Genomic DNA, 22,987 nt, shown 5'->3' with positions numbered 1-22,987 from the left:
ATGGACGTAGTTTAATACAATTGTTTAGCTTAAGCTTACAGTTGTTAAACTTAATTTAAGCTATACAAGTACAATATAGAAACTAATATATTCTGGCTAAAAAGAAAGAATGATCCGTAATTGGTGTAACAAGCAGAAAATCATTAGTTAAAGATGTTAATGCCATAAAAACTAGCTGTTCGTTGTTAAAGTTACAAGAAGTTCGCGTTACCCAGTTAATCTACTTATACACGTTAAGTTCCAGCTCATGTTTTCAACTTTTTACTTAAATACCAGATTTAAAAAAAATGTTTTAAAAGCGTTTGCAAAAAATTTGCCAGCAATAAGCGTACAAATACAAATTGGTTGCAGTTCCCATCATTGTGCTGATATCAGAGACGAGCTCGAGGTAGGATTTGTGGCCGCTTCCGCGCTGCTGCCCACGGACAGCTTCAACTGGGTAAGGTCATGGGTAAGGCCGCTGTTGTTGGCTCGCCAGCGTTCGTGCAGTTGATTGAGATGCATATAGGCGGCCATGGAGATGTTCAGGCTGGGCATGACAGCGCTCAAGCCCGGCTCACCGATGAAGGCGAGACCGCATAGGCCCAGGTACGTGTGGAAAGGATCTGGCGTGGACTTTGGCCATTTGGCAAAGCCGCCAATTAGTTCATCCTGTGTGCTCAGTATGTATTCACGGTTCTGAGCATAGTCGGTCAGCTCAAAGCCGTTTAAAATGCGCAACGCAGCGCCAATCCAAAAGGAATAACACGTATCCACCGGCTTGTTGGGTCGCCCCTGAAAGCCGTCCATTTGCCGAAAGACAAGCCATCGCTTAATGCGCTCCGCCGTCGTCTCGTCCAGGCGATGCAGCTGTCCGCTCAGCTCCAGTGCGGCCAGCGCACAGAATGTGGTGCCACCGTGCGACTCGCCCTCCAGCTCCTGACTGAAGCCGTAATCGTAGCGTAGGCTGCGCATTATAAACTGAAACATGGCCTCCTTGTTCACGCCATCCCAGCAGTCGAGCATGTGGCAAATGGTGGCTGCACAGTACACAAAGCGCATATCATTCTCGCTGCCATCGATGGAGGCACTGAAGCTGCCATCCGCATGCTGCACCGCCGCCACGCCCTCCACGATGCTCTGTCGATTCAATCGCGACAGATCATCGCCCAGTGTCACCAGCACTGCGATGCTGGTATATGTCATGGCAAGATGACCCCATTGATACTGCCGCATGCATTCCAGCAGCTCAGCGTCCTCCGTTTTCGGTAACATGGCGCGGCAGCCCTGTAAAAGATAGCCCACAATTAATTGTTATTGTCAATGTATGTATATGTGCTCGTAGCGCGCACAAAAGTGGTTATGCATGTTGCGCTGATAAAAGCACTTGACGTGATTAAAATGTGATAAGGTTTACGTTTCAGTCTGCCACACTCCCAGCCCATTAGATGCTGCTGGGCCAAGGCATGGCATGTAATGACCATGACCAGTTCCCGGTTTTCATTTTTGCGCGCATCAATTGGTAAATGGATATTCATTTTATAGCCTGCAGTCATACCAGCTGGTTGAGAAGGATTCAATAATACGCAACTCCTAGGATCCGACTTATATCTTTCAGATCGGACAATAAGCAAAAACTACATTGACTAGCAAAAAACACAAGTTGAATTCTTAGAATTCGAACTGTCGTGCCAAAGCTACAACTACTACGAAACTTGTGCAGCTTACTTGGCAATTGTTGTTGTTATTTAGATCTGTGTAATTTATAACCTCAGCATTTGAGATGGGAAACGGAGCGCTTGCCGCAGTGGCTACTGCAGCGCCACGTAAAAAGATAAAGCCAGAGACAGACGCGTTTGTGTTTATTTGGCATTGCCTGGCTAGTTTGTTTATCAATCGTATCTGACTGACTGACAAGTATTTATGCTCACCATAAAGCCGCCGCGTCGCTTTTCGTTTTCGCGTGGCACCACAAGGCCGCCGTAGGTCCAGTCGATGATGTCCTTGCGCAGCTGTGGGGATATCAAGTGCAGCGAGTTGAGCACATCTAGGCCACAGACGGCAAAAAATACAATGGTGCTCCTGTTTCAAAAATGTACAACAAGCATTAATAGTAATAGTTAGGTAAACAAACCTTGAACATATCCTTACCTGGTGTTATCATGCGAGGACATGCGCGCAGGCAACAAGTGAAGAAAACGCAGCAGATTCTTTGCATGCTTGGAGTGCAGCACGGGCTGTAGCTCGGAGGGATCCGTCATATCTACAACATGGTAGGACATTTTATATATTTATTTTGATTCTCTCTTGTTGTTGTTGTTTATCTTTATCAGTGTTTGTACGAGTGTGTTGGTTATGACTAAGCGTCGTCGCCTTTTCATTAAAAGTTGGTCTCCGCGCAACGGTGCGCTTGGTAATGACTGTGCACTGGCACGTGTATGCATTTAAATAGCCTAGCATTACCTTATTTTTATTATAAGCCGGTTTTTTGCATCGCTCACAGGTAAATAGCACAAGAAAAATTCCAGTGCCGATGCTTCTTTGCGTGTTTTATGGATGCGGAATATCGATAACTTTTCTGAATGATAAAATTATGCAGCGATAGTTTCTTATAAACACACCCATCTCCAATGTCGCCGAGTCACTGTGAATGTCAAAAGCCAAACATCTGTTTTGAGCCGCATTGCGTTAGTTATTTTTCTCTAAATAAATTGCTATTATAAATAAAAGAAACATGCGTATAACACAATATTTGGCTAGTAAATTAAAAAACTTTTCAAATCTGCCCAAGGAATATATTGAGCGCAGCAAAAAGCAGGCAAGTAAAATGTTTTATTTTGAATCAACAACATCTCGCAGCTCACGTAACAACTGAAGCTGCTGCGGCGAGTGCATCTCTTAATTTGCGTATAAATGTGTAAATCTTTTCAGGTATATTGGCAAACACCACGCGAAAGGAATTATCTACCACGTACCGTCGAGCGCAAGCGTTTTCGCTATACCACAAACCGGCCATGGACAGGCCAGTTCCGGCAACAGAATATGCCGGGCACGATGCGCCGAAAAGTTTTTCTGGAGCCAGTTGGTGAGTGGACTGGTGTCTCGTGGTATACTCATAATATTCATAAATTCGTGTGTGTTTGTGTGTGTGCAGAGGATTGGAGCTTCTTCCGCGGCGATCGCATTGAAGTGCTTGTCGGCAAGGATAAGGGTAAGCAGGGCATTGTCACTCAGGTAATACCCGAACGCAATTGGGTTATTGTCGAGGGCATCAATTGGCATTATAGGCGCGTGGGAGCTGAGAAGGAATTCCCCGGCATCATCATAAAGTCCGAGTCGCCTCTTAATGTTACCAAAGACATACGCCTAGTGGACCCATCCGATCTGCAGGGCACCGAATTTGAGTGGCGCTTCACGGAGGAGGGTGAAAAGGTGCGCGTATCGTTGCGTTCGGGCCGCATCATACCCATTCCTGAGACAAATAACCAAACTTATGACTATAAAACGCCAAAAGCCTACATTGAGCGCGAAAAGGATACACCAGCTGCCGTTGTGAGCGAGATTACGTTTCAGCCAAAGTTGTCCACTTTTGAAATGGATATCATGGAGGAAATGGACATAAAGGAGGAACGCACGCCGGCCAAGAGCTACTGGTATTAGACATACCTTGTTTGTTTAATAAAGTGTACAATAATATGAAATGTGTTTGCATTTAATTGACATTAACATTATGAAATTCTGTTATTAGCAGCGCGATTAATTCTGTTGCTTTGTAATCGTCTACGCTTGCCGCGATAATTCAAAAAATGTTATCGATTTAATCGGCGCGCAATTCTGAAAATACAATTTCCGTTAACATATCGATTTTGATAAAGTTTTATAACATTTTATTTTTAAACAATTTTTGGTGTAAGCAATATTAAAAAAAAAATATTTTGTAAATGTTTAAAGCTAGAAAAATAGATGGGCTTATAAAATTTGTTCATTTGCGTGCCGCACTAAAAATCTCCTCGCGATGCTCGCGCAGTGTTCGGGCCAAGCGTCGCACCGTCTCCTCCGCCTTGTCAAAGTCGCCGCGCAGTGTTTTATTAAATGTATCATAGAGCCAGGTACATGTCTTGGAAATATTCGACTCATAGCTGCTGAAGACGCGACTCGTATGCTCATAACTGTCAGGGAAATGGTATAATGGAAAAACGGATAGACATTGGCTCAAGGAACTTACCGCGCCGCATTCGCTATGTCTGTAATTAAATAGGTATTGCAATGATTAACCGCCAACACCTGGCGATGACTCATGTACTTGAGCTCCACATGCGGCAGTGCCAATTGCGCGGCCTCCAGGGACGTCAGCGAGGCATGCAACAGACTGCGACAGTCCAGAGCTGCTTGCAGCTTTTGCTTGGGATCGCTGAAAAGCAAACAACTATCAGTAATAAAACGTAACTTGCTTAATTTGAGGAGTATTTGTGTAAAAATAATATTTGTGCCAATTCCGCTTTGGACCATTAACAAATTCAAAATGGCTGCCCGCCTATCGTTTCTTTAACGGTAATCGCACTTTTTAACTATTCATCGAAGTTATCGGAACGAATGGATGTGAAACATTGACTGAATTTTAAAACATTCAATTTTAATTAAAACAGAGTCAAAAACAAAAATAATAATGCGAAATAGAAAATCAAATACGAGCCAACTCACATATGCCTGTTCAGATGCCGCCACTGCTTTAGGGCCTGCGTGGAGGAGTTAGCGGCGGCACGTAGGAGCAGCCCACAGATGCGCCACTGCTCCAGGGCGCTGCCCAGCTTGTCCCGGGTATCGCGCGCCACCTCCAGCTGCTCGTCGATGCTCTCCTCGAGGCGCGTCATATAGGTGCCGCCGCTTATGTAGGCAATAATGCCATCCTGATTCACATACAGGTCATTCAGCTCCGCATAGCTGGCGGCCAGTGTCTTGAGGCGTTGCTTGGTGTGCTCCAGGAGCTCACCATAATAACGTATGCTAAGTAAGTAGAGCGCCGATTCGCTCAAGTTGGCAAAAAAGTCCTCGTGCATGGAAGCCTTGCGTGGATCAGAAATCACGCCTAGATTATGCGCCAGCTAAGGGTCGTTCGGGTCGTAATTATAGAACGAGGTCACAGCCATTATAATATTCCAATAGCAAGCACAAATTAGGGCCTTAAGCATGTGCCAAGCGGCTAATTGTCGGCAACACTCACCTGAGCCAAGTCCTTGGTGGGCGTATTGGCCACAATTTCGTTGCCTCCACGCTCCCCGCCCACCAGCGTCAAGGGGTAGTTGCTTAATTGTGTTGCCTCCGGTTCGCCCTGTGCATTTGTTTCCGTTTCCGTTGTTCGGCGCGCCGTGTGCTCCATGCCCTCCAGACCCAGCATGGCATCGCGCCTGGCCTGCACATGCTCTATCCATGCCTCGACGGTGGCCATCCGCGGACCCGGGCAACTGCCCTCCAATTTGCTGATCTGCTCGTCCAGGCGCACGTACTGCTGCGCTACATGCTGGGCACAGAAGTTTTGTACAAAAACGGCGCGAGGTCTATTGATTGGGAAATTACCGTTAGATTGGGGCCGCCATTTTCCTGTAGACGCTGCGCGGCAGCACTTGACGGTGTCTCCATGGACGAACCGCAGCCCATCATTCAGCCCCACAACAATGATGACATTCTCGTCAGACCTTGCAATTTCATATATATATATATATACTCGACGTCGAACTTTGACGGAACGGAATATACAATGTGTTATATACTATTTACGTCCGTAACGCTCGCCTGCCACATGCCGAATGCGCGCCATTGTCCGTCCGTTTCGCCTGCTCCACTTCTGAAGGGAAACAACATTTTTGCGGACCAAATGTGGGTGCCACCCACCTGGGCAGAGGCCCAACCGCCCAACAACTGACCACCATTAATGCTGGCCCCAGTGGGAAGTAGTTGCAGGGAGAAGGAGAATGAGGAGGAGGAGGCGGAGTCAACAGCTTGTATTTGCTTTTTTGTTGGCCGTGCATGTCGGTCCGGCGTGTTGTTATTGTAAATTGGCGCATATAGAAAACTTGACAAGCTAACAAACAACAACAGACAATAATAACCATAACAAACAAATTTGTGACAGCTGCTTTAAGCTGGCCACCAAATTCATTGGGCAACCATTTAAACGGACCTATGCTGCAACAGCCTGGTCATAGCATAATCTATCAGCAGGATATGCATCTTGATAAAAATAATGTTAAATGATTGACTAGTAAATACGCTGTAATAGCACTCATAGCCCGCGTGCGTGATATCGCTCAATTAGATTTTCGTCGAAATACGTATTCATTATTTTAATATTCATATTTAATGGATAACTTAACCATTTTTGTGCACAACAATACTTTGTGCGGCTGTCAAAATGTGATTACAACAATTTTTAGAAGTTCCATCCGTTTCTTAAATTTCACTTTCGAAATCATTCCACAGAATGGAATTACATATGCCTGTTGAAATTCCCTCCGTTTTTTAAATTTCACCATCGAAATCATTCCACAGAATGGAACTACATGTGTCTGTTGAAATTCCATCCGTTTCTTAAATTTCACTTTCGAAATAATTCCACATGTGCCTGTTGAAATTCCATCCGTTTCTTAAATTTCACCATCGACATAATTCCACATCTGGTGAAATTGTACTCGCACTTAATAAAATATTGAAGAGCACTTGTTTTTTCTGTGAAGGGTTCAAGAAATTTTGAGCCCAAAAACATTTTCAGCGATTCATGTTTGATTAAACAGATGTCTGATTTTGATATGTAGTTGTGACCTTCCGCGCCATTAATTTGGCTTTTCAGCACATTGATGGGGCTCATTAAAAGCACCTGTCGTTCAGGTAGGGCAGGTAATTGCTTGATTGCGCTGCGCCAATGCCATTTGGCAAATCCCTTCGAGACATATCACATGCGTAACATTGTGCGCCCCGAATTGTGCCTTATACAGTGGAATCTAATCACTTTTTGTTTTTTTTTTTAAATGATTACAATATATTTAAGTGTTTTCTTTTTTTTGATAAGGGTAGGGCATAACGAACTGGACAATTTGATTTTTTTTTACAGTGCGTGATTGTGAAAATAAATTAGATACTTGCGGAGTTGCTTAAATTCTTAAGCTTTAACTATTTGAAAAATGAAATAAAAAACAAGTAAGAGGTTCTAGTCGGGAGCTCCCGACTAGGGGATACCCTGAACCCTCTTCTTCCAACATCAAATGCATATATATATTCTATTTTAGAAGCTATATGTCAAGTTTGGTGACTCTAGCTCTTATTATTTACCAAAATTGTCAAAAAAACAGGATATCGATATCGATTCTTATCGATTGCTTGCAAACGGATTAAGTTATCGATTATCTGAAACAAACTAGATCTGCGCGGGAGCTAGGAGCATCTACCAAGATTTGGACATGAATTTCGACAAAAAAAATCGGTGTTCTGATTTGAACGCCAGATTAATCTAGAGGGAAAACCATGAAGAAAACGCCAAACTTCGTGAAAATCGGATAAAATTTGACCGAGTTATGGGGGTGGTAAATTTTGACCCATGTCTATATACGAATTTTGGGGTAAGATTTGGACATGAATTTCGACTAAAAAATCGGTGTTCAGATTTGAATGCCAGATTAATCTAGAGGGAAAACCATGAAGAAAAAGCCAAACTTCGTGAAAATCGGATACAATTTGACCGAGTTATGGGGGTGGTAAATTTTGACCCATGTCTATATACGAATCTTGGGGTAAGATTTGGACATGAATTTCGACTAAAAAATTGGTGTTCAGATTTGAATGCCAGATTAATCTAGAGGGAAAACCATGAAGAAAAAGCCAAACTTCGTGAAAATCGGATACAATTTGACCGAGATATGGGGGTGGTAAATTTTGACCCATGTCTATATACGAATCTTGGGGTAAGATTTGGACATGAATTTCGATTAAAAAATCGGTGTTCAGATTTTAATGCCAGATTAATCTAGAGGGAAAACCATGAAGAAAAAGCCAAACTTCGTGAAAATCGGATAAAATTTGACCGAGTTATGGGGGTGGTAAATTTTGACCCATGTCTATATACGAATCTTGGGGTAAGATTTGGACATAAATTTCGACTAAAAAATCGGTGTTCAGATTTGAATGCCAGATTAATCTAGAGGGAAAACCATGAAGAAAAAGCCAAACTTCGTGAAAATCGAATGAGATTTGGCCGAGATATGGGGGTGGTAAATTTTGACCCATGTCTATATACGAATCTTGGGGTAAGATTTGGACATGAATTTCGACCAAAAAATCGATGTTCAGATTTGAATGCCAGATTAATCTAGAGGGAAAACCATGAAGAAAAAGCCAAACTTCGTGAAAATCGAATGAGATTTGGCCGAGATATGGGGGTGGTAATTTTTGACCCATGTCTATATACGAATCTTGGGGTAAGATTTGGACATGAATTTCGATTAAAAAATCGGTGTTCAGATTTTAATGCCAGATTAATCTAGAGGGAAAACCATGAAGAAAAAGCCAAACTTCGTGAAAATCGGATATAATTTGACCGAGTTATGGGGGTGGTAAATTTTGACCCATGTCTATATACGAATCTTGTAATAAGATTTGGACATGAATTTCGACTAAAAAATCGGTGTTCAGATTTGAATGCCAGATTAATCTAGAGGGAAAACCATGAAGAAAAAGCCAAACTTCGTGAAAATCGAATGAGATTTGGCCGAGATATGGGGGTGGTAATTTTTGACCCATGTCTATATACGAATCTTGGGGTAAGATTTGGACATGAATTTCGACTAAAAAATCGGTGTTCAGATTTGAATGCCAGATTAATCTAGAGGGAAAACCATGAAGAAAAAGCCAAACTTCGTGAAAATCGGATGAGATTTGGCCGAGATATGGGGGTGGTAATTTTTGACCCATGTCTATATACGAATCTTGGGGTAAGATTTGGACATGAATTTCGATTAAAAAATCGGTGTTCAGATTTTAATGCCAGATTAATCTAGAGGGAAAACCATGAAGAAAAAGCCAAACTTCGTGAAAATCGGATATAATTTGACCGAGTTATGGGGGTGGTAAATTTTGACCCATGTCTATATACGAATCTTGTAGTAAGATTTGGACATGAATTTCGACTAAAAAATCGGTGTTCAGATTTGAATGCCAGATTAATCTAGAGGGAAAACCATGAAGAAAAAGCCAAACTTCGTGAAAATCGAATGAGATTTGGCCGAGATATGGGGGTGGTAATTTTTGACCCATGTCTATATACGAATCTTGGGGTAAGATTTGGACATGAATTTCGACAAAAAAAATCGGTGTTCTGATTTGAACGCCAGATTAATCTAGAGGGAAAACCATGAAGAAAACGCCAAACTTCGTGAAAATCGGATAAAATTTGACCGAGTTATGGGGGTGGTAAATTTTGACCCATGTCTATATACGAATTTTGGGGTAAGATTTGGACATGAATTTCGACTAAAAATCGGTGTTCAGATTTGAATGCCAGATTAATCTAGAGGGAAAACCATGAAGAAAAAGCCAAACTTCGTGAAAATCGGATACAATTTGACCGAGTTATGGGGGTGGTAAATTTTGACCCATGTCTATATACGAATCTTGGGGTAAGATTTGGACATGAATTTCGACTAAAAAATTGGTGTTCAGATTTGAATGCCAGATTAATCTAGAGGGAAAACCATGAAGAAAAAGCCAAACTTCGTGAAAATCGGATACAATTTGACCGAGATATGGGGGTGGTAAATTTTGACCCATGTCTATATACGAATCTTGGGGTAAGATTTGGACATGAATTTCGATTAAAAAATCGGTGTTCAGATTTTAATGCCAGATTAATCTAGAGGGAAAACCATGAAGAAAAAGCCAAACTTCGTGAAAATCGGATAAAATTTGACCGAGTTATGGGGGTGGTAAATTTTGACCCATGTCTATATACGAATCTTGGGGTAAGATTTGGACATAAATTTCGACTAAAAAATCGGTGTTCAGATTTGAATGCCAGATTAATCTAGAGGGAAAACCATGAAGAAAAAGCCAAACTTCGTGAAAATCGAATGAGATTTGGCCGAGATATGGGGGTGGTAAATTTTGACCCATGTCTATATACGAATCTTGGGGTAAGATTTGGACATGAATTTCGACCAAAAAATCGATGTTCAGATTTGAATGCCAGATTAATCTAGAGGGAAAACCATGAAGAAAAAGCCAAACTTCGTGAAAATCGAATGAGATTTGGCCGAGATATGGGGGTGGTAATTTTTGACCCATGTCTATATACGAATCTTGGGGTAAGATTTGGACATGAATTTCGATTAAAAAATCGGTGTTCAGATTTTAATGCCAGATTAATCTAGAGGGAAAACCATGAAGAAAAAGCCAAACTTCGTGAAAATCGGATATAATTTGACCGAGTTATGGGGGTGGTAAATTTTGACCCATGTCTATATACGAATCTTGTAATAAGATTTGGACATGAATTTCGACTAAAAAATCGGTGTTCAGATTTGAATGCCAGATTAATCTAGAGGGAAAACCATGAAGAAAAAGCCAAACTTCGTGAAAATCGAATGAGATTTGGCCGAGATATGGGGGTGGTAATTTTTGACCCATGTCTATATACGAATCTTGGGGTAAGATTTGGACATGAATTTCGACTAAAAAATCGGTGTTCAGATTTGAATGCCAGATTAATCTAGAGGGAAAACCATGAAGAAAAAGCCAAACTTCGTGAAAATCGGATGAGATTTGGCCGAGATATGGGGGTGGTAATTTTTGACCCATGTCTATATACGAATCTTGGGGTAAGATTTGGACATGAATTTCGATTAAAAAATCGGTGTTCAGATTTTAATGCCAGATTAATCTAGAGGGAAAACCATGAAGAAAAAGCCAAACTTCGTGAAAATCGGATATAATTTGACCGAGTTATGGGGGTGGTAAATTTTGACCCATGTCTATATACGAATCTTGTAGTAAGATTTGGACATGAATTTCGACTAAAAAATCGGTGTTCAGATTTGAATGCCAGATTAATCTAGAGGGAAAACCATGAAGAAAAAGCCAAACTTCGTGAAAATCGAATGAGATTTGGCCGAGATATGGGGGTGGTAAATTTTGACCCATGTCTATATACGAATCTTGGGGTAAGATTTGGACATGAATTTCGACCAAAAAATCGATGTTCAGATTTGAATGCCAGATTAATCTAGAGGGAAAACCATGAAGAAAAAGCCAAACTTCGTGAAAATCGGATGAGATTTGGCCGAAATATGGGGGTGGTAATTTTTGACCCATGTCTATATACGAATCTTGGGGTAAGATTTGGACATGAATTTCGACTAAAAAATCGATGTTCAGATTTGAATGCCAGATTAATCTAGAGGGAAAACCATGAAGAAAAATCCAAACTTCGTGAAAATCGGATGAGATTTGGCCGAGTTATGGGGGTGGTAAATTTTGACCCATGTCTATATACGAATCTTGGGGTAAGATTTGGACATGAATTTCGACTAAAAATCGGTGTTCAGATTTGAATGCCAGATTTATCTAGAGGGAAAAATATGAAGAAAAATCCAAATTTCGTGAAAATCGGATAAGATTTGGCCGAGTTATGGGGGTTGTAAATTTTGACTCATGTCTATATACGAATCTTGGGGTAAGATTTGGACATAAATTTCGACTAAAAAATCGATGTTCAGATTTGAATGCCAGATTAATCTAGAGGGAAAACCATGAAGAAAAAGCCAAACTTCGTGAAAATCGAATGAGATTTGGCCGAGATATGGGGGTGGTAAATTTTGACCCATGTCTATATACGAATCTTGGGGTAAGATTTGGACATGAATTTCGACCAAAAAATCGATGTTCAGATTTGAATGCCAGATTAATCTAGAGGGAAAACCATGAAGAAAAAGCCAAACTTCGTGAAAATCGGATGAGATTTGGCCGAGATATGGGGGTGGTAATTTTTGACCCATGTCTATATACGAATCTTGGGGTAAGATTTGGACATGAATTTCGATTAAAAAATCGGTGTTCAGATTTTAATGCCAGATTAATCTAGAGGGAAAACCATGAAGAAACAGCCAAACTTCGTGAAAATCGGATATAATTTGACCGAGTTATGGGGGTGGTAAATTTTGACCCATGTCTATATACGAATCTTGTAATAAGATTTGGACATGAATTTCGACTAAAAAATCGGTGTTCAGATTTTAATGCCAGATTAATCTAGAGGGAAAACCATGAAGAAAAAGCCAAACTTCGTGAAAATCGAATGAGATTTGGCCGAGATATGGGGGTGGTAGAGGGAAAACCATGAAGAAAACGCCAAACTTCGTGAAAATCGGATAAAATTTGACCGAGTTATGGGGGTGGTAATTTTTGACCCATGTCTATATACGAATCTTGGGGTAAGATTTGGACATGAATTTCGACTAAAAAATCGGTGTTCAGATTTGAATGCCAGATTAATCTAGAGGGAAAACCATGAAGAAAAAGCCAAACTTCGTGAAAATCGGATAAAATTTGACCGAGTTATGGGGGTGGTAATTTTTGACCCATGTCTATATACGAATCTTGGGGTAAGATTTGGACATGAATTTCGACTAAAAAATCGGTGTTCAGATTTGAATGCCAGATTAATCTAGAGGGAAAGCCATGAAGAAAAAGCCAAACTTCGTGAAAATCGGATAAAATTTGACCGAGTTATGGGGGTGGTAATTTTTGACCCATGTCTATATACGAATCTTGGGGTAAGATTTGGACATGAATTTCGACTAAAAAATCGATGTTCAGATTTGAATGCCAGATTAATCTAGAGGGAAAACCATGAAGAAAAATCCAAACTTCGTGAAAATCGGATGAGATTTGGCCGAGTTATGGGGGTGGTAAATTTTGACCCATGTCTATATACGAATCTTGGGGTAAGATTTGGACATGAATTTCGACTAAAAATCGGTGTTCAGATTTGAATGCCAGATTTATCTAGAGGGAAAAATATGAAGAAAAATCCAAATTTCGTGAAAATCGGATAAGATTTGGCCGAGTTATGGGGGTTGTAAATTTTGACTCATGTCTATATACGAATCTTGGGGTAAGATTTGGACATGAATTTCGACCAAAAAATCGATGTTCAGATTTGAATGCCAGATTAATCTAGAGGGAAAACCATGAAGAAAAATCCAAACTTCGTGAAAATCGGATGAGATTTGGCCGAGTTATGGGGGTGGTAAATTTTGACCCATGTCTATATACGAATCTTGGGGTAAGATTTGGACATGAATTTCGACTAAAAAATCGATGTTCAGATTTGAATGCCAGATTAATCTAGAGGGAAAACCATGAAGAAAAAGCCAAACTTCGTGAAAATCGAATGAGATTTGGCCGAGATATGGGGGTGGTAATTTTTGACCCATGTCTATATACGAATCTTGGGGTAAGATTTGGACATGAATTTCGATTAAAAAATCGGTGTTCAGATTTTAATGCCAGATTAATCTAGAGGGAAAACCATGAAGAAAAAGCCAAACTTCGTGAAAATCGGATATAATTTGACCGAGTTATGGGGGTGGTAAATTTTGACCCATGTCTATATACGAATCTTGTAATAAGATTTGGACATGAATTTCGACTAAAAAATCGGTGTTCAGATTTTAATGCCAGATTAATCTAGAGGGAAAACCATGAAGAAAAAGCCAAACTTCGTGAAAATCGAATGAGATTTGGCCGAGATATGGGGGTGGTAGAGGGAAAACCATGAAGAAAACGCCAAACTTCGTGAAAATCGGATAAAATTTGACCGAGTTATGGGGGTGGTAATTTTTGACCCATGTCTATATACGAATCTTGGGGTAAGATTTGGACATGAATTTCGACTAAAAAATCGGTGTTCAGATTTGAATGCCAGATTAATCTAGAGGGAAAACCATGAAGAAAAAGCCAAACTTCGTGAAAATCGGATAAAATTTGACCGAGTTATGGGGGTGGTAATTTTTGACCCATGTCTATATACGAATCTTGGGGTAAGATTTGGACATGAATTTCGACTAAAAAATCGGTGTTCAGATTTGAATGCCAGATTAATCTAGAGGGAAAGCCATGAAGAAAAAGCCAAACTTCGTGAAAATCGGATAAAATTTGACCGAGTTATGGGGGTGGTAATTTTTGACCCATGTCTATATACGAATCTTGGGGTAAGATTTGGACATGAATTTCGACTAAAAAATCGGTGTTCAGATTTGAATGCCAGATTAATCTAGAGGGAAAACCATGAAGAAAAAGCCAAACTTCGTGAAAATCGGATAAAATTTGACCGAGTTATGGGGGTGGTAATTTTTGACCCATGTCTATATACGAATCTTGGGGTAAGATTTGGACATGAATTTCGACTAAAAAATCGGTGTTCAGATTTGAATGCCAGATTAATCTAGAGGGAAAACCATGAAGAAAAAGCCAAACTTCGTGAAAATCGAATGAGATTTGGCCGAGATATGGGGGTGGTAAATTTTGACCCATGTCTATATACGAATCTTGGGGTAAGATTTGGACATGAATTTCGACTAAAAAATCGGTGTTCAGATTTGAATGCCAGATTAATCTAGAGGGAAAACCATGAAGAAAAAGCCAAACTTCGTGAAAATCGAATGAGATTTGGCCGAGATATGGGGGTGGTAAATTTTGACCCATGTCTATATACGAATCTTGGGGTAAGATTTGGACATGAATTTCGACCAAAAAATCGATGTTCAGATTTGAATGCCAGATTAATCTAGAGGGAAAACCATGAAGAAAAAGCCAAACTTCGTGAAAATCGGATGAGATTTGGCCGAGATATGGGGGTGGTAATTTTTGACCCATGTCTATATACGAATCTTGGGGTAAGATTTGGACATGAATTTCGACTAAAAAATCGGTGTTCAGATTTGAATGCCAGATTAATCTAGAGGGAAAGCCATGAAGAAAAAGCCAAACTTCGTGAAAATCGGATAAAATTTGACCGAGTTATGGGGGTGGTAATTTTTGACCCATGTCTATATACGAATCTTGGGGTAAGATTTGGACATGAATTTCGACTAAAAAATCGGTGTTCAGATTTGAATGCCAGATTAATCTAGAGGGAAAACCATGAAGAAAAAGCCAAACTTCGTGAAAATCGGATAAAATTTGACCGAGTTATGGGGGTGGTAATTTTTGACCCATGTCTATATACGAATCTTGGGGTAAGATTTGGACATGAATTTCGACTAAAAAATCGGTGTTCAGATTTGAATGCCAGATTAATCTAGAGGGAAAACCATGAAGAAAAAGCCAAACTTCGTGAAAATCGAATGAGATTTGGCCGAGATATGGGGGTGGTAAATTTTGACCCATGTCTATATACGAATCTTGGGGTAAGATTTGGACATGAATTTCGACTAAAAAATCGGTGTTCAGATTTGAATGCCAGATTAATCTAGAGGGAAAACCATGAAGAAAAAGCCAAACTTCGTGAAAATCGAATGAGATTTGGCCGAGATATGGGGGTGGTAAATTTTGACCCATGTCTATATACGAATCTTGGGGTAAGATTTGGACATGAATTTCGACCAAAAAATCGATGTTCAGATTTGAATGCCAGATTAATCTAGAGGGAAAACCATGAAGAAAAAGCCAAACTTCGTGAAAATCGGATGAGATTTGGCCGAGATATGGGGGTGGTAATTTTTGACCCATGTCTATATACGAATCTTGGGGTAAGATTTGGACATGAATTTCGATTAAAAAATCGGTGTTCAGATTTTAATGCCAGATTAATCTAGAGGGAAAACCATGAAGAAAAAGCCAAACTTCGTGAAAATCGGATATAATTTGACCGAGTTATGGGGGTGGTAAATTTTGACCCATGTCTATATACGAATCTTGTAATAAGATTTGGACATGAATTTCGACTAAAAAATCGGTGTTCAGATTTTAATGCCAGATTAATCTAGAGGGAAAACCATGAATAAAAATCCAAACTTCGTGAAAATCGGATGAGATTTGGCCGAGTTATGGGGGTGGTAAATTTTGACAGACGGACATGGCTAGATCGACTCGGCTTTTGATGCTGATCAAGAATATATATACTTTATGGGGTCGGAGATGCTTCCTTCTGCCTGTTACATATATTTGGTTGTCGCACAAAAACAATATACCCTTATACCCATTTTTAATGGGTTCAGGGTATAAAAGTAAAATTTAGAGATCCTTGACAAAAATGAAAATATATAAATATAAAATATAAATAAATAAATAAATAATATATAAATAAATATTTAATATGTAAAAAATAAATACGTAAAGCTTTTCTGCTTAATTATATCAACACCTTTTGAAATCAGAAAATAAAACGAGTAACATTTGGTACACAAGTATTGGTAGCTTACATTAATTGTCTACAATATTTTGGGAATCTGACATACCTCGACTTATCGGCTCTTATCAAATATAAAAATGATTTTATGTTATCTGTGAACCTGGACAGATAAGCTGGGGATTGCACTATATTTTCTGGCAGTCATCATTTAACATATATAACGTTCAGATCATTGGACAATAAAAAAAAATCCAGTCAATTTTCTGCACATCAGGGACATGAAACGGAAAATAAAACAGTTATTGGCAACCGGTTCAAACATTTCATTATATCTATGGATAATAATTTGCCTGTTAATATATCTGTTCATGCCGGATGGTCCGCGCATTGTGCCACAGCAGCTAACTACAGTGGAGCCTGTCGCTGCGTACAGTGAAAACTCGCAGCAGTTGATCGATTTACAAGATTTTGATTATGTCATTAAGCAAACGCGCTGCAAGCCTCACATCCGGACGCTCATCGTGGTCCACTCGGCACCGCACAACATTGAGAAACGCTCCGTGATACGACGGACTTGGGGTAGTCCGTCCGTTATATCAACCGGCTCGCCGCTGCGCCTCTTCTTTCTGGTCGGCGCCGTCGAGGATGAGGCGATGCAGGCCATGCTGCTGGCGGAGCACACACGGCATGGCGACTTGCTGCAGGGCAACTTTCTGGACGGATACTTTAACCTGACCTACAAGCATGTGATGGCTCTCAAATGGTTCTATACTCGCTGCGAGCCGGCGCAGCTGCTGGTCAAAGTGGATGATGACATATACCTCAATACGCCGCAGCTGCTGCAGCACTTAAGACTTCCGTTCTCAACAGACTCGGTTTTAGAGAACCTGCTGCTGTGTGCCATTAGGGACAGAGACCGTGTGGTACGTTCCTATTCGTCCAAGTGGCGCGTTAGCTTTTGGGAATACTACGGTCGTTACTATCCGCCCTTCTGTCCGGGCTTTGCAGTCTTCTACTCCTCGGATGTGGTCAGACGGCTCTACGTGGCCGCACAACGCTCCAGCTTTTTTCGACTGGATGATGTGTTCGTTACCGGCTTGCTTTCCAAGCGCAGCAATATTACCATAACAGATCTGACGCCGTATGTGCTAGGCCCAGATGAACTCAACTTGCTGCTAAGCAGAGGCACTGAATCGGAACAGTTGAATTTTTTAGTGTCCTGGCACAATATGTCCGAGCAGCAAATTAATGGTCTTTGGCAACTATATGGAACTACATATTGATGGACATTTTGGTTAAAAGCTTAGCTCCGGTTGGGGACACGGCACCGTTCCATCAATATTGCTTGGAGCTATGAGAATCCACCTTCCCCATTGAGAAATGCTTCATTGCCGAAATGTACAAATTACCGAAGACTGATGGTGTGTGTCAGACATTATTCGACTGGCCAATTAAGTTCTCTCATACTGAGTAAACAAAGAAACATATCTCAGGCTCATGAATGAATAATTACAAATTTGTTGAATTGCCCTTTAAAGAATTTTAGCATATTTTCAAACCAAATTTGAAATATATTTAAGCGTTTAAATATTAAATAATATACTGTAGTATAAAATATGATAATAAATAAATAATAAATGTAAAAAATAACGTATACTTTTAAAAATAAGTTCCCGCTCAAATTTTGTAATATCTGTGCTGCCATACTGCGGTCTTACGAACTGTGCTGCCGTATTGTTGTCTTACAAACTGTGTTGCCATATCGCTTCGATATGGTAGCCTAGTTCCGAAACTGCATGCAAACAGCGGCCAAATATTTGTAATCAGTTTTTTCCTCATTACTTTACGTTTTAAAAACATTGTACCAGCAGGAAGTTGAGATGGGAGCACGCCATATAATGGGGAATTTTTTGTACATTTATTTTAGTTAGTGCACAAACTAATAATTATTGAATTTTATTGATTATTTCTACTGGATTAGAGCTACTCCTTGAACTCACGGCAGTTCAATGATCTGGCCTGATTTCCTCAGGTCGCATCCAGCGGTAGCCAAAGGCAAATTCTTATCAATATTTGCTCTGGGTGCTGCCTCCTCTTCATTCTCGGATTCACTGTCGCTTATCTCGATCCTAGCTATAACTCGATGGTGCCTTTCCTTCAGTTTCTTAGCAATTAGTTGTTTAATCGTCAATGGCCGTTTCGCTGGCTTCAAGCTATACACTGCGCTAATAACCATCAGCGGCGGCTCTTCCGCCCTCGCCTCCCCAGTGTCCACAAGCTTTACACTCTGTTGCTGCTCACATGGCAACTCTTGTTGTTGCTGGAATTGCAGCTCAATCTGTTGCTGCTCTCCTATTCAAATATACACACATAAATATCAAGGTAACACTCAACAAGATTTTTGTTCAAATTACCCATTGCTTAGGATAATTTAAATAACTATGGGAAGACAATGTTTGCTTAACAAACATTTTACCCAGTTTGCTGCTTCCAAAACAATAGATGCATTGTGCCATCAACTGTGTTTAAGTTCAGTGTTGTTAAGCGTTTGCATTTTATTGCTCAAATTGAACTGGTTTGATTCATTCACAATTAACTAGTTCCAGAACGAATGCGAATATGCGCATAAAATAAAAGTGCAAAAAACGCAATAAACTAGAATAAGAACATTGAAAAAATGTCTGTGCTGCGTTTTCTGGTAACGCGGCAGGCGCTGGCGGCTCTAGCAAAGCGTTCAGCAGTGCCTACTCTACAGAATTGCCGCACAATTTCATCCGCAGTCAACAACCACAAATACCAACCGATTTTGGCAATAAAAGCAGATGATGCTGCGTCCCAAATGCAACTGCAACAAACGCGCGGCCATAAGCGTTTTGGTCATGGCGAGGAGAAAACCCCCCAGGTTACCAAATATTTTCACCTTTTGGTGCTCAGTTTATTTGTCATCTCGGTGCTGGACTGGGGCAAGTAAGTAGTAGCTTGGTCTAACCAACAAAAATAGATCGATATGTAAAATGCATCTATTTTTAGAGTGAAACGCTTGCTCATACCCAAAGTGGACGCGGATGCTGGCCAGCGTCCGTCCGATGCGGCCGGAGTAAATGGCGACAGCAGCTCCGATGAGTCGGAGGACGATGAGGCGCGCCTGAACCCGCACGATAGCAAAAAGATTAAGGAAAAAGTTGGCTTCCGCGAGCGCAAGGTACGCGAAACATAAATCGTTGCCACTGAAAACCCTTTTGTGACTTTACAATGCTGTACATATAAATATTTAACTATTTACTTAAGTTTTCTTATGACTTTCGTTTCTCTTTATGTTGCCCGTCACATTTTCTGTTGCCATTACACACATCACAACATCAATATACACCTCTTAGATAATCGAGTATGAGAATCGTATCAGGCAATTCTCAACGCCAGACAAAATCTTTCGCTACTTTGCTACGGTGCGTCTACAGGATGCCACACAGACAGTTGTATGCATGACACCCGAGGACTTTTTGCGCTCTATCTATCCGGGCATTAAACAACCAGATGGTAATTGAGTTATATAGGCTTATCTAGACTAAATACTAACACGAACTGCTCATAACTGCGTCCCAGTTTTATGTTGGCGTCAGCGCTTGGTTTTTCAATTTCTGTTCAATTTGCAACCTTCTTCTGCACTGCCTGCGTTTTGTTCGCACTAAGCTAAAACCAAACAAAAGAAAAGTAATTGTAATCTTCCTAAACGCTTATTGCTTAGATCATTGAGTATGAGAATCGCATCAGGCAATTCTCGACGCCAGACAAAGTATTTCGCTACTTTGCCACCATCCAAGTGCCGGTCGCCGATGATCGCCATGAGGTCTACATGACACCAACCGATTTTTTGACTAGCATGACGCCAGGCATGAAACAACCAGATGGTATGTGGCTTCAAACCTCCGACCCCAAAATCCACATCGCTCTCCAAACTAACTAATCCCCAATTATATCTAAACACAGTCTGCCTAACGCAATTTGCCTTTTACAGGTTTGGGTCTGGATCAGTATCGTCGCTATGATCCCAAGGTAACCACATTTAAACTGGTTTAAATGGCATCCCTTGCTCTTACAACTATTTACTTACAGTCTGTGGGGGAGCAGTTGAACTTGCAACTGGAAAAGAACAGCATATTCTATAAGCTGGGCTCCTATGGACTCATTACCTTTTCCGACTACATCTTTCTGCTCACAGTACTCTCCAGTAAGTCAATTTTCATTAATGTTACCAAGTCATACTAAGGTATGTTTGTCTCCTACAGTTTCCCGTCGCCACTTCGAGATTGCATTTCGCATGTTCGATTTAAATGGCGACGGGGATGTGGACTGCGAGGAGTTTGAAATGGTGGCGACTCTGGTGCGCCAGCAGACCAGCATGGGTACACGGCATCGGGATCATGCGAATACAGGGAACACATTCAAGGTAATTATCGTTTGAATGGACTGTGCGCTCCGGCAAGAGATCTGCGCAGCGAGCGAGCGGGCGAGCGAGTATTGAGAATGCCATACTAAACGATCTTTTGTATTGTATATTCTCTATGTCTTTTGGCTTTAATCCTTTTGAATACGCGTGTACGTTAAATGCGTGTCTAACTGTGTACATACATACTTCTCTTCCTTTATTTGACTACTACTTACAGTCCTTGAAGGTACTTTATGTGAAAACAACAAACGCTTTTAAGCTTTCATTTTGCTACCACAGCCCTCTCACCCACACATTTACTCAACTAATAATTGCACATACTTTGCATCCAATTGAAACTACCTGCAAATGCACACACTTTTTTCTATTTGTTACAAACACAACAAACCTTTTTTTATAGCTGTATAGATTTCCACTAAAAGTATTTTCTGCATTTGGCAGGGTGTAAATTCGGCCCTGATAACATACTTCTTTGGGCCCAACATGGACGAGAAGCTGACAATCGAAAAGTTCTTGGACTTTCAGGAGCAGCTGCAACGCGAAATACTCTCACTTGAGTTTGAACGCAAGGAGCCCAATGATGATGGCAATATAACCGAGGCAGACTTTGCCGAGCTGCTGCTCGCATATGCGGGCTATCCGCCCAAGAAGAAGCAAAAGAAACTGAAGCGTGTTAAGCGTCGTTTTCGTGACCATGGCACGGGCATATCCAAAGAGGATTATCTCGACTTCTTTCACTTCCTGAACAACATCAATGATGTGGACACGGCGCTGACTTTCTATCACATTGCTGGCGCCTCGATTGATCAGCAAACGCTGCAGCATGTGGCCAAAACTGTGGCCATGGTTAACCTCTCCGATCACGTGGTCGACGTGGTCTTTACCATATTCGATGAGAACAGTATGTTTTACCATTTTATTAAGTTAATTTTAAACTGAATTCAACACTTTTTTGTTTCTCGCAGACGATAATCAGCTGAGCAACAAGGAATTCATCTCGGTCATGAAAAATCGCGTGCAACGCGGCCTGGAAAAGCCTAAGGATACGGGCTTTCTCAAAATGATGCGTTCGGTCTTCAAATGTGCCAAAGAGACAAAGCCCGTACTTTTGGATATCTAGGTGTCTGCCGCCTACTTCGTTATAATGGATTCTCGTTTGTTCAGTGCTAAAAGCGCGCTTGTTAGTCATTTTTCTTACGCTTGCTCCTATTTATGTTTAGTTTAACTTTACTTTAAACGCTTTAGCGCAATTCAAAACGAACTTTTGGGCCGGTCAACTGCGCAAATTTATTTGAGAATTTGTCCCAGTCAGCGTAAAGCCTCGGCTGTTTGTTCCTTGAAACGTTTGAATAACTGATCGACGAACTGCAAGTAATTGCTTGAGATATTTTCCGTAGATTTCGCATTGGCTATCCCAAATGTAGATTTAACAATACATTACATACTTGTAAATTATAAACAAATTTGTTTAAACATGTATTGTGCTCTTAAAACGTTTACAAAATACAAGTATTTTATACGAAGGCAATTAAGTATCATTTGTATGTGTATGTATGTGTGTGTGTGTGTATGTGTGTGGGCGTGTGTCCATGCATGCATGTATGTATGTATGTACGCATGTTTGTTATTTGATACCAAACGCAGATGAAGCCTATTTGTCGCTGTGCTGTGCAAATTTAAATAAAACGAATTGCTGCGAAGTGCTCTCCTCCTCGCTTCTCAAGAATTTAAGTAGGCTCTGCAGTTTTACATGCAAAGCTAGTAGTGTGGTGCTTTTTTTTTGTGTTTTTTTTTGGTATTTTTTTTTGGTGTTTTTTTTTGTTTTTTTTTTTTGTGCCTGTGTAAGTGTGTACGTGTGTATGCAAAAGTGAGTGTATGTAAGTTTGTACATGCATATCTATGTATGTCTGTATGCACACATATGTGTATGTATTTTTGTGCATATATATATACATAAGCATGTACATATGTATGTGTATATGCCTGTATGCATATATACAAACAAATATGCATGCGTATATATGCAAACAGGCATACATATATATGCAAACGTGATAACCTAAAGATTCATGGCTTCGGAGAGAAATGGTCGATCACCTGTTTGATGAATAATATGCTGAGTTTGGTAAGTAAAACCCAAATATTTCAAGTCACTTTAGAAATAACCC

The 22,987-nt window shown here is 40.6% G+C and overlaps 6 protein-coding genes across 10 annotated transcripts; 3 read left to right on the top strand and 3 right to left on the bottom strand.

The window, feature by feature from the left end:
* Positions 1-2,543, bottom strand: LOC115760046 (geranylgeranyl transferase type-1 subunit beta). Of its 2 annotated transcripts, XM_030701216.1 has the most exons (4): positions 2,443-2,543; positions 2,131-2,242; positions 1,911-2,061; positions 1-1,266 (listed from the first exon to the last, which is right to left on the bottom strand). In XM_030701216.1, the coding sequence occupies exons 2-4, from the start codon at positions 2,238-2,240 to the stop codon at positions 358-360; spliced, it is 1,170 nt and encodes a 389-aa protein (XP_030557076.1). In that variant the 5' UTR covers positions 2,241-2,242; positions 2,443-2,543; the 3' UTR covers positions 1-357. The 2 variants fall into 2 exon arrangements, with proteins under 2 accessions (XP_030557076.1, XP_030557075.1); XM_030701215.1 differs by lacking the exon at positions 2,443-2,543 and having other exon boundaries at positions 2,131-2,374.
* A 92-nt stretch (positions 2,544-2,635) lies between these two features.
* On the top strand, positions 2,636-3,685 carry LOC115760049 (probable 39S ribosomal protein L24, mitochondrial). The gene is made up of 3 exons (XM_030701220.1): positions 2,636-2,797; positions 2,911-3,064; positions 3,134-3,685. Exons 1-3 carry the CDS (start codon positions 2,714-2,716, stop codon positions 3,637-3,639), a joined length of 744 nt encoding a protein of 247 aa, XP_030557080.1. The 5' UTR covers positions 2,636-2,713; the 3' UTR covers positions 3,640-3,685.
* Positions 3,686-3,755: 70 nt separating this feature from the next.
* Positions 3,756-5,704, bottom strand: LOC115760050. Its single transcript, XM_030701221.1, has 5 exons — positions 5,554-5,704; positions 5,201-5,497; positions 4,681-5,081; positions 4,205-4,390; positions 3,756-4,148 (listed from the first exon to the last, which is right to left on the bottom strand). Exons 1-5 carry the CDS (start codon positions 5,635-5,637, stop codon positions 3,962-3,964), a joined length of 1,155 nt encoding a protein of 384 aa, XP_030557081.1. The 5' UTR covers positions 5,638-5,704; the 3' UTR covers positions 3,756-3,961.
* A 10,729-nt stretch (positions 5,705-16,433) lies between these two features.
* LOC115760066 (beta-1,3-galactosyltransferase 5-like) lies at positions 16,434-17,783 on the top strand. Its single transcript, XM_030701246.1, has one exon. It carries the CDS (start codon positions 16,651-16,653, stop codon positions 17,653-17,655), a length of 1,005 nt encoding a protein of 334 aa, XP_030557106.1. The 5' UTR covers positions 16,434-16,650; the 3' UTR covers positions 17,656-17,783.
* A 501-nt stretch (positions 17,784-18,284) lies between these two features.
* Positions 18,285-18,887, bottom strand: LOC115760028. The gene is made up of 2 exons (XM_030701194.1): positions 18,787-18,887; positions 18,285-18,724 (listed from the first exon to the last, which is right to left on the bottom strand). Exons 1-2 carry the CDS (start codon positions 18,788-18,790, stop codon positions 18,369-18,371), a joined length of 360 nt encoding a protein of 119 aa, XP_030557054.1. The 5' UTR covers positions 18,791-18,887; the 3' UTR covers positions 18,285-18,368.
* Positions 18,888-18,975: 88 nt separating this feature from the next.
* Positions 18,976-22,332, top strand: LOC115760027 (calcium uptake protein 1 homolog, mitochondrial). 4 transcript variants are annotated; one of them, XM_030701189.1, is made up of 9 exons: positions 18,976-19,339; positions 19,403-19,574; positions 20,118-20,280; positions 20,388-20,425; positions 20,486-20,600; positions 20,659-20,819; positions 21,037-21,045; positions 21,261-21,720; positions 21,785-22,332. In XM_030701189.1, the coding sequence occupies exons 1-9, from the start codon at positions 19,050-19,052 to the stop codon at positions 21,937-21,939; spliced, it is 1,563 nt and encodes a 520-aa protein (XP_030557049.1). In that variant the 5' UTR covers positions 18,976-19,049; the 3' UTR covers positions 21,940-22,332. The 4 variants fall into 4 exon arrangements, with proteins under 4 accessions (XP_030557049.1, XP_030557052.1, XP_030557051.1 ...); XM_030701191.1 differs by lacking the exon at positions 20,118-20,280 and adding an exon at positions 19,750-19,909 and having other exon boundaries at positions 18,978-19,339; XM_030701192.1 differs by lacking the exon at positions 21,037-21,045 and having other exon boundaries at positions 21,785-21,939.
* The last annotated feature ends 655 nt before the right edge of the window (positions 22,333-22,987 follow it).

Source organism: Drosophila novamexicana, unplaced genomic scaffold (assembly GCF_003285875.2).
Source record: "Drosophila novamexicana strain 15010-1031.04,08,12 unplaced genomic scaffold, DnovRS2.1 tig00000387-arrow-pilon, whole genome shotgun sequence".
Classification (NCBI taxonomy): domain Eukaryota; kingdom Metazoa; phylum Arthropoda; class Insecta; order Diptera; family Drosophilidae; genus Drosophila; species Drosophila novamexicana.
This window is presented reverse-complemented; position numbering and strand designations above follow the sequence as displayed.

Excerpts from the sequence above, each read along its gene's own strand:
- LOC115760050 (XM_030701221.1), bottom strand. The coding sequence starts at position 5,637 with ATGATGGGCTGCGGTTCGTCCATGGAGACACCGTCAAGTGCTGCCGCG. Across the intron at positions 5,082-5,200 it reads CCACCAAGGACTTGGCTCAG|CTGGCGCATAATCTAGGCGT; the intron begins GTGAGTGTTGCC and ends AACGACCCTTAG. Across the intron at positions 4,149-4,204 it reads GACATAGCGAATGCGGCGCG|TTATGAGCATACGAGTCGCG; the intron begins GTAAGTTCCTTG and ends TTTCCCTGACAG.
- LOC115760066 (XM_030701246.1), top strand. The coding sequence starts at position 16,651 with ATGAAACGGAAAATAAAACAGTTATTGGCAACCGGTTCAAACATTTCA.
- LOC115760027 (XM_030701189.1), top strand. The coding sequence starts at position 19,050 with ATGTCTGTGCTGCGTTTTCTGGTAACGCGGCAGGCGCTGGCGGCTCTA. Across the intron at positions 20,426-20,485 it reads ATCGTCGCTATGATCCCAAG|TCTGTGGGGGAGCAGTTGAA; the intron begins GTAACCACATTT and ends ATTTACTTACAG. Across the intron at positions 21,721-21,784 it reads TACCATATTCGATGAGAACA|ACGATAATCAGCTGAGCAAC; the intron begins GTATGTTTTACC and ends TGTTTCTCGCAG.
- LOC115760046 (XM_030701215.1), bottom strand. The coding sequence starts at position 2,261 with ATGTCCTACCATGTTGTAGATATGACGGATCCCTCCGAGCTACAGCCC. Across the intron at positions 2,062-2,130 it reads TCCTCGCATGATAACACCAG|GAGCACCATTGTATTTTTTG; the intron begins GTAAGGATATGT and ends TTTTTGAAACAG. Across the intron at positions 1,267-1,910 it reads AGCGACGCGGCGGCTTTATG|GGCTGCCGCGCCATGTTACC; the intron begins GTGAGCATAAAT and ends TATCTTTTACAG.
- LOC115760049 (XM_030701220.1), top strand. The coding sequence starts at position 2,714 with ATGCGTATAACACAATATTTGGCTAGTAAATTAAAAAACTTTTCAAAT. Across the intron at positions 2,798-2,910 it reads TTGAGCGCAGCAAAAAGCAG|GTATATTGGCAAACACCACG; the intron begins GCAAGTAAAATG and ends AAATCTTTTCAG. Across the intron at positions 3,065-3,133 it reads AGTTTTTCTGGAGCCAGTTG|AGGATTGGAGCTTCTTCCGC; the intron begins GTGAGTGGACTG and ends GTGTGTGTGCAG.